This window comes from Lepidochelys kempii, chromosome 27, assembly GCF_965140285.1.
Source record: "Lepidochelys kempii isolate rLepKem1 chromosome 27, rLepKem1.hap1, whole genome shotgun sequence".
Taxonomy (NCBI): Eukaryota; Metazoa; Chordata; order Testudines; family Cheloniidae; genus Lepidochelys; species Lepidochelys kempii.
In genome coordinates, this window is record NC_136406.1 from 17,861,469 (window position 1) to 17,874,628 (window position 13,160).

Below are 13,160 nucleotides of genomic sequence, written 5' to 3' on the forward strand. Positions count from 1 at the left end.
ATGCTGAAGCTCCTTTGAGGCCACACAAAGCCCAGCAAAGTGTCTCTAGAAACGCATGATCACAGGCCAAGCGCTGGGGAAGCCTGACTGTCTAGAGCCATTGGCAGGTCCTTCTGGAGTTTGCGGGGATACTGGCCCAATAAGCAGAGTCTGGTCTAGTTCCCAGTTAAATTACAGGGTAGTGCAAATGCCATAAAGGTGCCCATCCAGCTCTCGGCTTTCATCCTGCTCCCACAAATGCTGGGTGAGAATCAAGCCCAAGCGAGGGAGGCACCTCTCTCCGAAGTGCAGAGCCCAACAAAGGGCCTGCTTGACCCCTGCGACACTCCAGTGACATGCCAACGTGACCCCACGGGATCTCTGGGACAATGTAGCACTGACTCAGGCCGGAGCGCGCTGTGCTTTGTGCCACTCGTGTTACTATCCGTCCTTCGAGTTCTGGTCAAATAATGTTCTTGACACTCGTAATTAAAAAAATGAACAGTACCGTTGTGGTTTGCAAGCGACGGGCGGCAGCGGGAATTATGCCCAGGCTGGGTTCAGTTTAAAATACAAACCCGAGTGATTTTTCCGAGGCTATTCCTGTACCGTAGCCAGTAGCATGGTGTTGCAAAGGGGTAACGGTGCCCTCGGGTCAGCGGCTGGCAAACAGCGAGCTGGTTTGTCAGCCTCCTTTTCTCTTTTACGCAAATGGCTCTAAACATATTTGTATCAACACCCCCCACCCCACCCCCCGGCGTGATGCACCTTTGATCAATGGGGGTTTTGAAAAGAGTGTTTTGAGTCCAAAGATCAGTGCAGGAGCCAGCAACTTACAGGCTGCAAACAAGAGCCTGGCAGGGTATAAAGCCAGCCAGTGAGCAGCCCCAGAGCAGCGCAGTCTCATGAGAGACCGAGCTCACTCAGCACTCTCGGCTGATACTGAAGTGTTGATAGAAAAGGAGAATGGAGGCCGGCATGAACGTCCTGCATGACATGGGGATCCAGGCAACTCGCTACCTGCAGGAGCACTACCAGGGCTCCCAGGACTGGTTCCTCTTCATCTCCTTCGCTGCCGACCTCCGAAACACCTTCTTCATCCTCTTCCCCATCTGGTTCCACCTCTGCGAGGCGGTGGGCGTCAAGCTGATCTGGGTGGCTGTGATCGGGGACTGGCTCAACCTGGTCTTTAAGTGGTGAGTAGCCAGTGCTGGTCCTGTTCCTGCTGCTTGCCCTGCACACACCCTGCTAGCTGGGGGTTGTTTGGCTGTGAAGTGGGTACTTACCAAGAGGGTTCAGGTTGGCTCCAAGCTGGAGCTTTCCAAAGACAAGTTCCTCCAGCTCTGTAGCACACAGATTTCCTTCCAAGTCAGAGCCCCTGAGTGAAGCCTTGAACTGCATCGATCGTCCGGTTCATGGATCAGTGTCCATGGGAATCCACCCACCGCTGCCAACTCTCAGTGCTCCTGACCATTCTGTACAGTGCACAGTTAGGACTCCCACAACTGCCCAGTCACACAAAAGAAACCCTGGATATATTAAGATCTCCTGTGCGATTTCCATCACGGGTACGGCTCCAAACTTTCCCCACTCTGCTCCTTGCCAACAGCCAGGGAGAGATCTAGTCCTTGAACTAGCCAGAGGTGCCACACGTTGCAAATAGGGTCATGCTTGTATCACTGCAGAGAGGGGCTTATGTTTAACTGCATTTATTTTCCTGTGAGTGTCTGTGTGGTGCTGGGGCTACGGGGCTTACCTGGGACACAGAGATGCTGCTGACCAACTGTGTGATATGGGGCAAGGTAGCCTCAGTTTCCCCTTCTGTAATACAAGTGCTTTGAGGTCGATGGATGCAGAGTGCCATCTAAAATCGTAACCCTTTTTAAAGCCACGTGAATCTTTGTATAGCTCATGACAGACAGCAGCCGGGAGAATGCATGGGGCATGAGCCCGGGGTGTGAGTGAGCATGGGAGCTGGACCCAGCACTGGGTGTCAGCCATCCGGTCCTAGGTGCTGCATTTATGGCGATTGCCCTTCTCCAGACTTGCGGTTACCGTGGGGCTCTGATCCATCAGGGGAAGGGCGAGATTGGGTGTGGTGATGGAGTTGCCTCTGGAGACAAGGAGGCATGTGTTGGGCTGGGCTGGGGGGATGATGGGTCAGCCAGCGTGAGGGCACGTGCTGTATCTCTGGTTCATGCCCGGGGAGAAGCAGCCCATCACTCGTAGATTTAATATCTCCTGTGCCCTGCTGCACCATCAAGGAAAGGGGGCTCCTGGGTCAGCATGCAGCAGGTGGTGCCTGTACGCCCAGAGCAGAACCCAGCTGTGTGCCCCAAGCTTGGACTGAAGTCAGCCGGCCTGGAACTGGGGATCCCCGATTCTTGCAACCCCTGCCCCAACCTGGGCCAGAGCTGACGAGCTATGTCCTTGCTTTCCTGCTCTTGTGCCCGAGGCAACTAGAGACACTTTTATTCTTGCATTTCAGGTTCCTCTTTGGGCAGAGACCCTACTGGTGGGTCCGGGAGACTGGTTACTATGGCAACACCTCCACCCCTGTGATCCAGCAGTTCCCCCTCACCTGCGAGACCGGCCCAGGTGAGACACATCTAGAGAGAGGAGTAATTTGGCAGAATCATGCTTCACATTATACACAAGGAGGGGAGGCATCTTCCACTGCAGCAGCAGGGCGTGGGATTGGCATTTATCAGGGCGGAGGGACCTGCTGGGAAGAAGGGGAGGGGATGTCCTAACCTGCTCCACGGCTTAACTATCCTAGTTAGAAATATTGTTCTAATGTCCACCCTAACCCTTGCTGCAAACTAAGCCACCTACTTCTTGTGCCACCCACGAAGAACATGGAGAACGACTTTCCTCTGCATATGTCCTTTACAAATGTGAAGACTGTTTTCAGGTCCCCCCTCAGCCTTCTCTTCTCTGCACTAAACATGCCCAGTTCTTTCAACCTTTCCTCATAGATCAGGTCTTCTAGAACATAAGAACAGCCAGACTGGGTCAGACCAAAGGTCCATCCAGCCCAATGTCCTGTCTTCCGACAGTGGACAATGCCAGGTGCCCCAGAGGGAATGGACAGAACAGGGAATCATCAAGTGATCCATTCCCTGTTGCCCGTTCCCAGCTTCTGGCAAACAGAGGCTAGGGACACCATCCCTGCCCACCCTGGCTAAAAGCCATTGATGGACCTATCCTCCCTGAATTTATCTGGTTCTTTTTCTAAACCTCTGATAATTTTTGTTGCTCTGCTCTGGGGTCTCTCCAATTTGTTCACATCTTTCTTAAAGTGTGGTGCCCAAAACTGGACACAGGACTTCTGCTGAGAACTCCTGGTGCCAAGTAAAGCAGGACAATTACCTCCTGGGTCTTAGATACATAGGGTGACCATATTTCCCAAAGGGAAAACAGGACACTGTGTGGGGCTGGCCCAAGCCCCCTGCCCTGCCCCGCATGAGACTGTTGTTTGTCACTGGAACCGTGCTGGCCCCCCCACGGGAGCCCTGCCTCCCCCCCTGCGTGGGGCTGGCATCTCTGCTTACCCCTACCCCCGCCCCGCCTCGCCCCGTCCCGCATGCTCCTCCACACCACACCTCGCTTTTTTGACAAAATTGGGCAATTGTCCCATTGGCTCTTGCCAACCGATCAAGTCCCGAAGTATGAGTCAGGATGGCCGGGACGGGGCGTTAAAATGGGACTGTCCCAGCCAAAACGGGACGCATGGTCATCCTTTACAGACAACACTCCTGTTAATACAGCCAAGAATTACATTTGCCTTTTTCACAACAGCATCACGTTGCTGACTCATATTCAGTGTGTGAGCCACTCTGACCCCCAGATCTTTTGCCTCGGTATTGCTGCCCAGCTGGTTATTCCCCATTTTGCATTTGTCTTTTCCTTGCTAAACACAGAACTTTGCACATCTTTCTTGAATTTCATCTCATTGACTTCACACCAAGTCTCCAGTTTCTCAAGATCATGGTGCATTCTAATCCTGTCCTCCAAAGCACTTGGATTAGTTAACCTGCATTAAACCCCTGGGTGGACACTCCCATTCAGAATTAAATCGCCTTAATTCCATTACATTCAGTTAATTTTGGAAGTAAATTAACATAAACTGAATTAAGGTAAACTAATTCTGATTGAGAGTTTAAGCTTAACTGACTTCCAAAATTAATTAGATTAAATTGAATGAAGGCAATTTTTCATTCTGAATGAGAATGTCCACACAGGGGCTTAATGCAGTTTAACTAATTCATTTTAAACTCACCAAAGCCCGGGGGTGCCGCTGTGCAGAGTGGTTTAGCACAAGCTTGAGTGTTGGACACAGCTGCTGTCCTTAAGCATTTCCTAGTCACTGGAGAAAGGAAGACATTGGAAGTGCAGATTTTGCCCTGTCAGCAGTTAGGGGCAGGCCAATCTCGCCTTGCTGCTGGGGTGAAACAGGTCAGTGTATGCAAAACCCCCCTTTTAGGCTAAATTTAGGCTCTGTAGAAGAAACCTTTGCTCCGACCCTATAGCTACTGAAATTAAGAACAAATACCTTCCCATGTATGACAGAGGCCTGTCTGCCCTCAGTATCTGCCCAGCCCAGGAGAGAGGCTGTCTTTCCTTCCAGAAAAAGAGCGGACTAATCCAGTACCAGTGCAGATTTTGTTTGCAGGGGGACCCTTGACCTATGCTGGAATTAGAAGCTTGTTGCAAACCTCAGCAGGAAGGCAGGGTGGTGCAGGCTCAGGCCCAGATCAGAGGCATGCTGTGTATATTGCAACCACTGGGGCTTTGCTCATGCCAGCTGTTTTGTGCGTGTGTGTACACATACACTGTCAAACACACACACGTGCGAGCTCACACACGTTCACTACTGCTCTCTACTGGATGGGCTGTTCCAGAGCTGTGTGTGCAGTGTTGTAGCCGTGTCTGTCCCAGGATATTACAGAGACAAGGTGGGGTGGGGTGGGGTAGCGGGGGGGGGGGGGGGGTTAATTCCTTTTATTGCACCAACGTCTGTTGGTGAGAGACAAGGTCTCGAGCTACTCAGGGCCCTTTTGAAGACGAAGACCCGAAGAAGAGCTGTGTGTATCTCGACCGCTTGCCTCGCTCCCCAACGGAAGTTGGTCCAATAAGAGCCGTTACCTCCCCTGCCTTGTCTCTCCGGTGCTATGTGACTATCCGTTCCCTCTGCCTGCTGAGGCGGGTCTGTGGCTAGAGCAGAAAGCCAGGTAGCCTTGAGCATGGGACTAGGAGCCAGGATCCTTGCAGCCTAATGCCACCTCTACCACGGGTGCTCTTTCTGTAGCCTTGGGCAACCTGGATAATGGGGACTGGGTGGTCTGCCCCTAGCTCAGAGCGTGGTGGCTGCCTTGCCGGGCGGTGCTGATAGCGGGGTGTGGAGATGGGAACACGCACCGTGGGAAGGGGGAAAACGGGCCGGAGCATGCCGTGAAGACAAGGCCAACGTCTGTGGCGTGCCGGGGCTGGTCTCTGCAGGGGACTAGTGTGCGGGGTAATACGTAGCGGGCGGCTCTGCCCGCACAAGTGCCAAGTATTCTGGCAGCATTACCATAATGGCTCCCTAATGCCAGGTGTCGTGGGGAGCTGGGCCGGGAGTGCCTGTGCGACAGACCCTGAGAAATCTTGTAGCGCGCCCCTGGGCTCATGCTAGCGCTGCGGGATCACTCCCCTGCTGAGCGACTGCCCTTTCCGCCTCATTTCCCCTCCTACTCACCCCTGGTTCTGGTAAGGACACCCCCCTCCAGTGCCTCACGTGGGGGATTCCCCCTGTGCCTGCCCCTCCCCGTCAATTCCCTCGCGCCCTGCGCAGCCAGCTATGCCGGGCTGGGCTGATGCCGGCTCTGGGCCTTTAGTTTGGGTGATCCCAGCGCTCCAGGCACCCGGTAGGAGGTTGCTGTTCGTGACCAGGGCAAGGAACAACCTGGGGAGGCGTAACGCAGGTGTTTTCTCTCCCCTAGGGAGTCCCTCTGGCCATGCGATGGGCTCTGCAGGAGTTTACTATGTGATGGTGACAGCCATTCTGTCCATTGCTCTGGGGAAGAAGCAGCTGACGATTAAAGACCAGTAAGCAGGGTTCAGACTGTTGCGCTCCTGTGTCTGCAGGGTCAGCGGGGTGCCCTGAGGCCTGAGGGAGGTGCGTTTTGAACCAAAGGAAATGAGTCTTCATGCAGCGCGCAGTGGAGCTGTGGAATTCACTGCTGCAGGAGGCCGGCAGCGCTACGTGCTCAAACACCCCAACGCGCACACAGACACAGGGTTTTAGAAGGGGTTGAATAACTGCGTGAGCACTGATCCCACCAGCAGCTAAGCCAACTAACGCCTAGATAAAGAGAGTCGCATCTCATGCCTCCCCAAGACCGAGTGCCTGCTTCAGTGGCTGGGAAGGAAGTGAAGGGCCTGGACTAAGACCTGATCCAAAGCCCACTGAAGTTGATGGGAGTCTTTGGATGAGGCCACAACGGGTATGGGGAGTGGGATGATCAGAGGAGCTCTGCAGTGTCCAAGCTCTGCCCCACTGAAGTCAATGGGAGTTTTGCAGCTGCTGTCAGTGGGAGCAGAGGGAGGCCAGCTCCACGCGAGTTTGGACCCCTCCTGGGTGTTTAAGCTTTCCCTGGATCATGGCAGAGGGCAAATCCCTGGTTCTGAACCTCTACCCACCCCGCAGGGGCTGTTTAATGCCACTTTCCATTCTGTGACTGGCAGTCAGGACTTTATAATGTGACCCTCCCGCTTCTCCACCCACTGAAACTTCAGCCACTACCAGCAGGGAGAGACGTCTGAGATCCCAGCCTCCCTGCTCCCCGCTGGAGGGGGCAGGGAAAGCCGCGGGGTGGCCTTGCGCAGGCCATGCTCTGCTGACCTTTGTGTCTCACCCGAATTTCTCCCTGCTGCAGGTTCTTGCGGACAGCGCTGTGGGCAGGATTCTGGGCTGTCCAGGTCTGCGTCTGTTTGTCTCGAGTCTTCATTGCTGCCCATTTTCCTCACCAAGTCATCGCAGGGGTCATCTCAGGTCAGTGATGGCGTGCACCGTCGCCTCTCCCTGTACAAAACGCACTGTTACGGTCACTCGGAGCAATGGGCTCAGGGGCCACCTGCCAGCTGTTCCTAGGCGCCAAGGCCAGAAGGGACCATTATGCTCATCTAGCCTGCCCCCTTGCATAACACAGGGCCTGGGACTGCCCCACAATCCTGCCTTTTGAGCTAGAGCCGGTCTATTTAAAAACATCCAATCTAGATTTTAAAATTGCCAGTGAGAGGGAATCCACCACGCCCCCGGGGAAATTGTTCCAGTGGCTAATTACTCCCACCGTTAGACATGTACACCTTATTTCCAGTCCGCATTTGTCTCGCTTCAACTTCCAGCCATTGGATCATGTTAGGCCTTCGTCTGCTGGACTGAGCCTATTACCAAGTAGTTGTTCCCCACATAGGTACTTATAGACTGTGGTCAAGTCACCCCTAAACCTGCTCTTTCAAACGAGCGTAGATAGATCGAGCTCTCTAAGACTCTCTCTCTATCTGGCCTGTTTTCTAAGCCTTTCCTCATTCCCATGACCCTTCTCTGAAGGCTCTCCACAGGACAGACCCTGAGGTGGACGCTGTGGCTAGGCAGCACTGTGCTGCACTGATTGCACTTGTAATCCCACACCCCGTGCCCTAGGAACATGCCTTTGCAAAGCCCTTGTTCCCCAGGCTCTGCAGTGCGGTAACCCAGCTCAGCCAGACAGAACAGTAGCAGACTAGTTCCAATCACTGGCAGGTTTTACCGCCAGCAAGCATTGTCTGGAGGTGTGGGCACAGAGGGCTTGGCACTAGGAGGAGGGGATCTTAGCCCAGGGAGAGATGGATGGTTAAGGTTGCCTCTCTGTGCCCACAGTGGGCACTGCTCATTCCCAGGGAGGTGGCCGTGCAGAGACTCGTTAGTTGGCTCTGTGACGACCCTTGGGGCGGCTGCCCTCAGGAGCAATGCTCCACCACAGCTGTCCTCCAGTCCCTGATTTTCTTGGGAGCCCTGTGGCTCCATCTCTGCGCACCAGGTTCCTCGCTCTGACGGGTGGTTTCTCCTCTCACGCTCTGTTCCCTGCAGGCATGGCAGTGGCTGAAGCTTTCCGGCACATCCCCGCCATCTACAGCGCCAGTCTCCGGAGGTACCTGGGCACCACCCTCTTCCTGTTCAGCTTCGCCCTGGGGTTCTATCTGCTGCTGAAGGCTCTCGGTGTTGACCTGCTGTGGACCCTGGAGAAAGCCAAGAGGTGGTGTGACCGGCCGGAGTGGGTCCACATTGACACCACCCCATTCGCCGGCCTCCTCAGGAACCTGGGGATCCTGTTTGGGCTGGGGCTGGCCCTCAACTCCCAGATGTACCTGGAGAGCTGCAAAGGGAAAATGGGCCAGCAGCTGCCCTTCCGCCTGAGCTGCATCGTGGCCTCGCTCCTCCTCCTGCACCTCTTCGACTCCTTCAAGCCTCCCGCCAAGGTGGAGCTGCTGTTTTACGTCCTGTCCTTCTGCAAGAGCGCGGCTGTGCCCGTGGCTGCCGCCGGCCTCATCCCCTACTGCGTCGCCCAGGTCCTGAGCCAACAGGATAAGAAAGCTTTATAGAAGGAAGGGACTTGGGTATTTATGCACACGACATGTGACATGTCCCAGGAGCAGAGGCTTAGGACCCTCAGCTCCCCCATGTCTCTGGGTCCAAATGCTAGAACTGGGTCCTGAGTCAGCAGATACTGGCTCAGCACAAGCCCTTTCCAGTGCGCTCTCCTTGCTAGACCTGCGGAGAGCGACTGTGTCCAGAGACCAGACCAGCCCTGCTCCTGCTCGCTTGGCCAGGGGGTGCTCCTGTCTGGCTCATGCAGTAGAGCTGGTGCCTATGTTACAGACCACAGTCGATGTGCAGGGCACACGATGAGCCAGCCCAGACTCTGGCTCTGCAGATGGCTCAGCAGCGGGGCCTGGGAGTCAGCGCGCGGCAGGCAGGAGCCTCCAGAAAGTGTGGTCGTTTCCCCTGCGGGTCATGCCAGCGCTGATGAGGGAACAGCCTGGCTTTGTTGCGTCCCCTTGACGTACGGTGAGAGAAGGAGACTGGCATTCTCTGGGCCACAGGGCACTCGCTCCTGCACGTGCTCCCCGGAGGATTCCTCAGACAGCGCCCCGTGGAGGGCAGAGGCTGTGTCGGGGGGAGCTAGGTTAGGAGACAAAGCGAGGGCACATGGCAGAAAGGCTGGCACGTACCCGCACCCTGGGGCTCACTGGCCTCTGTGTCCCACTAAGTACCCAGTGTCCTGCAATTACCTTAATGTGAAACAGTGATGTGTGTGTGGGGGGGTGTCTGTATATAAGTGGGGTGTTTTATTAAAGCCTGAGCTGTATTTCATTACCAGCCATGAGTCCTTTGTACGTCTTAGCCACAGATCGGCCCGGAGTGGGGGCGCTGAGTTGGGGGGTGACTCTCCCATGAGTGGTGTTTGGATTGACAGGGGACGTTTTGCTGCTCCTGGGGGAATCCAGCCCCCTCTCTGGATGCTGCTAACCTATCCCCTGCCAGACACACTTTAAAACGATGGAGGAAGATAACTGGACCCAGACACACTTTAAAACGATGGAGGAAGATAACTGGACCCTCCTACAAAGTCCCTATTGCCCACCCTGCTCCCCGCAAATACTGCCAAACACTGCTGGCATAGGACTGTCCGGGGGTGGGGGCAGAGGCTCAGTGCCATGGGATCACTCAGTCAGCGACTCGCACTTATTACCTTGCTCTTTGCTTTATTGGTCACTGGTTAAACCAGCTCGCGTCTGTTTACCTGGCCATCCCACTGGCAAGAGGAGGAAGGAATTCACAGACGGGACTTCACTGGCAAGAGCAGTGTCCCGTCCTCCATGCAGGCTCAGGAAGGGGGTTTGTACAGAATCAATCGCTGTGTGAGCCCCACTTCTCTGTGGTGCTGGGATGGAAACAAACCTGGAAAAGCACGAACTCTTGGTGGGTCCTAGACGCTGCCCTGGCACTGCAAGGTTCATTGTGGAGCTGGCGTGATTGATCCAGCCCAGAGCTGGAACAGACGTCTTTGTTCTCCCCTGAAGTGAAGGGGCCAGGTCCTGAACCCAGGTCAGCGCAGCTCAGGAAAGGCAGAGTGCTGCGCTGGTTCCAGGGAAGGGCAGGTAACAGCGACCCAGACCCGTGGAACTGCTGTTTCAGTCTGATCAACTGAGCTATTCCCACGCTGCTCCTGAGCATCACCAGGGGCCTGGGCACAGGCACGTCAGCTGTCAAACAGCCTCGCCTCCTGGTTCAGGTCTCTCTGGCTCAGCAAGCCTGCCTCTGGGAGTGGGGCTGGGCCTCTCCACTGGGAGTGGGGCGGACATGGGGAAATCTGGGCATGTCAGGGCTCCTCTGCGGGGCAGTGGGCGGGGGATGCTCTCTGGGCTGTGCATGCTGGAGGGGTAAGAGTCAGTCTCCAGGGCTGGCAGCCCAGCCCCCTCCACTGACCTACTATGCTTAGTGGGGACATACACGACTGACTGTATAAAATGGCTTTCTAAAGATTGCCTTCTATAAAACCGACCTAATTTCTTAGTGTAGACATACCCTGAGTTAAATAGAGCACAAAGGGGAAGCAGTCCCGGGATGGACCAGGGTAGGGGCTGGAATTATTGTGCTTCATCACCAGGGTCACATTGTCTGTCAGGCCCCTGGGGGAGACGGGAGGTTCGGTGTCACACAGTTTGGCACCAGCCTTCTGGCATGTTCCTGGCTGCCCCCTCTGAGACCTGGGCTTTAGGAAGGGTTTACTGCTGACTAGACAATGGTGCTGAACTTGGCTCATCCCTGCCACTAACTCGATTGTTAAAAGTCCTGGTTCAACGTGATTCAATTTAAAATAAATCCCATTTAGAAAAGGACAGTTCAGCCCTTTGATCTGCAGTTCATGTATTTTTGTGGAATGTGTGCAATGGGCTGATCCCTCTTGGCTGCCATCATAGGGGTCAGAGCACGCAGAGCTCCCCAGGAACTCAACACTCAAATTCACGCAGCAGCTGTAGCTCCCCAAAGCAGCCCCCTGGCCTCAGCAGCTCTCTGTCTCAGGACAGTGGACTTTGTCGCTATGCACAACACGGCATTTCTGTGTATCCGCGCTTTCTCGCCAAGGGAGGGAGTTCCCGCACTGCCCTCAGAGCCCCCGTTCCTACGCCTACACTCATCTAAAGCCCTGTGTCGCAGCCACCAGTTAAGCCAATTAGTCCCAGTTATTGCTCCAAAACTCTATGAGGTACCCCTTCCGTTCAGCCCCAGGGGGTACACATGCTATTCCCTGCCCACCCCAGTCCTTCCTTGTTCTAATTCCGACACGTCTTGTGTGAGAGGCTTGTTTTTTGCAGAGAATGAGCTATTACAGACAGTAGAATTTAATCCAAAAAGAAAAGGAGTACTTGTGGCACCTTAGAGACTAACCAATTTATTTGAGCATGAGCTTTCGTGAGCTACAGCTCACTTCATCAGATGTTTACCGTGGAAACTGCAGCAGACTTTATATACACACAGAAATCATGAAACAATACCTCCTCCCACCCCACTGTCCTGCTGGTAATAGCTTATCTAAAGTGATCAACGGGAGGAGGTATTGTTTCATGATTTCTGTGTGTATATAAAGTCTGCTGCAGTTTCCACGGTAAACATCTGATGAAGTGAGCTGTAGCTCACGAAAGCTCATGCTCAAATAAATTGGTTAGTCTCTAAGGTGCCACAAGTACTCCTTTTCTTTTTGCGAATACAGACTAACACGGCTGTTCCTCTGAAACCTAGAATTTAATCCAGTACATTTTATGTGATCCCATTAAACTGTCTAACTTGCTGGTCTGTGCTATGAAGGATGCACTCCTGCTGACAGAGAAAGTACAACACTTAGGATTCCACTGCTGCTTCTGATACCAGGACATGGCAAGCAGCATGCAGGGGCTCTGAGCTCGCTGCAGAGCCATAGCGATCACAGGCCATTTACCTTCTCTTGGTCCTTCTCTTTCATTTAAAAAACCACAAAGGATCTGGGATTTTGATGGAGGAGGAGCAGGAGCTGTAATGAGAAGGGATGAGTAGAACTGGCCCTGCATGTCTCCATCACCCGCCAAAAGCAAACAGGAGAAGGATGGGCTCGTGGTTAAGCCATGGGCCTGGGGCTTGGAGGTCTACTTCAATTCCCAGTTCTGACACTGCTCGTATGCCCATGGGCCCGCCACTTCGGGCTGTGGCTCCCCTTTGTGGAATGGAATAATACTAACCCTCTTTCTCCCTGCCGTATCTATTTAGAGTGTAACTTCTCTGGGGCAGTGACTGTCTCTCAGAGTGCGTCTGCAGCAGGGAGCCCTGGGCCTCTCAGTGTGGCTGTAATACAGATAATAGTAATTACTGAAAGCTTTGCTCTTCAGCAGGGTCTTTGTGAGCCTGGGTTAAAGGTCAGCTTTGGAAAGGATTGTTAAGTAACATCCCCTGCCTCTGTTAGCACACTGGACTGGGCTCGATTGCTTATTTCCTTATGAACTTTCCTGATCAGAAACAAGCAGCATGACTCTAGCTATCGCTTGAAAGTGACATGCCCGCATCCAGCATCTGAAAATACCAGGCCAGTTTGGATTAACTCTATGTTTTGCTTTATCTTTTCGGATGTATTTTGTTTATTCTCAGGGCAGGGGTTCTGAAATGTTCCCATCTTAACAGAGTGTGTGTCCTGTGGAAAATCCCCCCTTCCACCCACAACCGCATGGGCCACCTCCCCTTGCATGCATGATATCCAGTGCGATTGCTTTCATGGGAAACGGGAAGTAGGAAAGGCATGTATTTTTAACTTTTAATGGAATTTAGCAGCTGGAAACCAGGGGTGGAGCCAGCCCCATGTGCTGAGCCAGATATCTGCTGACCACAGACAGCTACTTGGATATCTCTCCCTTGGGGTGCTTAAAGGGCTTTGGAGAGACAAGGTGAGGGAGGTAATCTCTTTCATTGGGCCAACTTCTGCTGGTGAGAGAGACAAGCTTCAAGCTACCCAGGGCCCTTCTTCAGGTTTTGTTGGACAAATCAGGACTGGTTCATACAGACCTTAATCCAGGAAAGCTCCCCAGTCCAGGACAGCACTTAAGTACCTGTCTATCTTTAACCTGAACAG

The 13,160-nt window shown here is 53.8% G+C and overlaps 1 protein-coding gene across 1 annotated transcript; it reads left to right on the forward strand.

Annotated features, from left to right (window-relative positions):
• The first annotated feature begins 846 nt into the window (after nt 1-846).
• On the forward strand, nt 847-9,376 carry LOC140903929 (glucose-6-phosphatase catalytic subunit 1). Its single transcript, XM_073325910.2, has 5 exons — nt 847-1,175; nt 2,468-2,577; nt 5,964-6,069; nt 6,900-7,015; nt 8,093-9,376. Exons 1-5 carry the CDS (start codon nt 946-948, stop codon nt 8,602-8,604), a joined length of 1,074 nt encoding a protein of 357 aa, XP_073182011.1. The 5' UTR covers nt 847-945; the 3' UTR covers nt 8,605-9,376.
• Nucleotides 9,377-13,160: the final 3,784 nt, after the last annotated feature.

Bases quoted from the DNA above. Each gene is read 5' to 3' on its own strand.
- LOC140903929 (XM_073325910.2), top strand. From the start codon at position 946: ATGGAGGCCGGCATGAACGTCCTGCATGACATGGGGATCCAGGCAACT. The intron at 1,176-2,467 runs GTGAGTAGCCAG...CTTGCATTTCAG, and splicing joins CTCAACCTGGTCTTTAAGTG to GTTCCTCTTTGGGCAGAGAC. The intron at 2,578-5,963 runs GTGAGACACATC...TCTCTCCCCTAG, and splicing joins CACCTGCGAGACCGGCCCAG to GGAGTCCCTCTGGCCATGCG.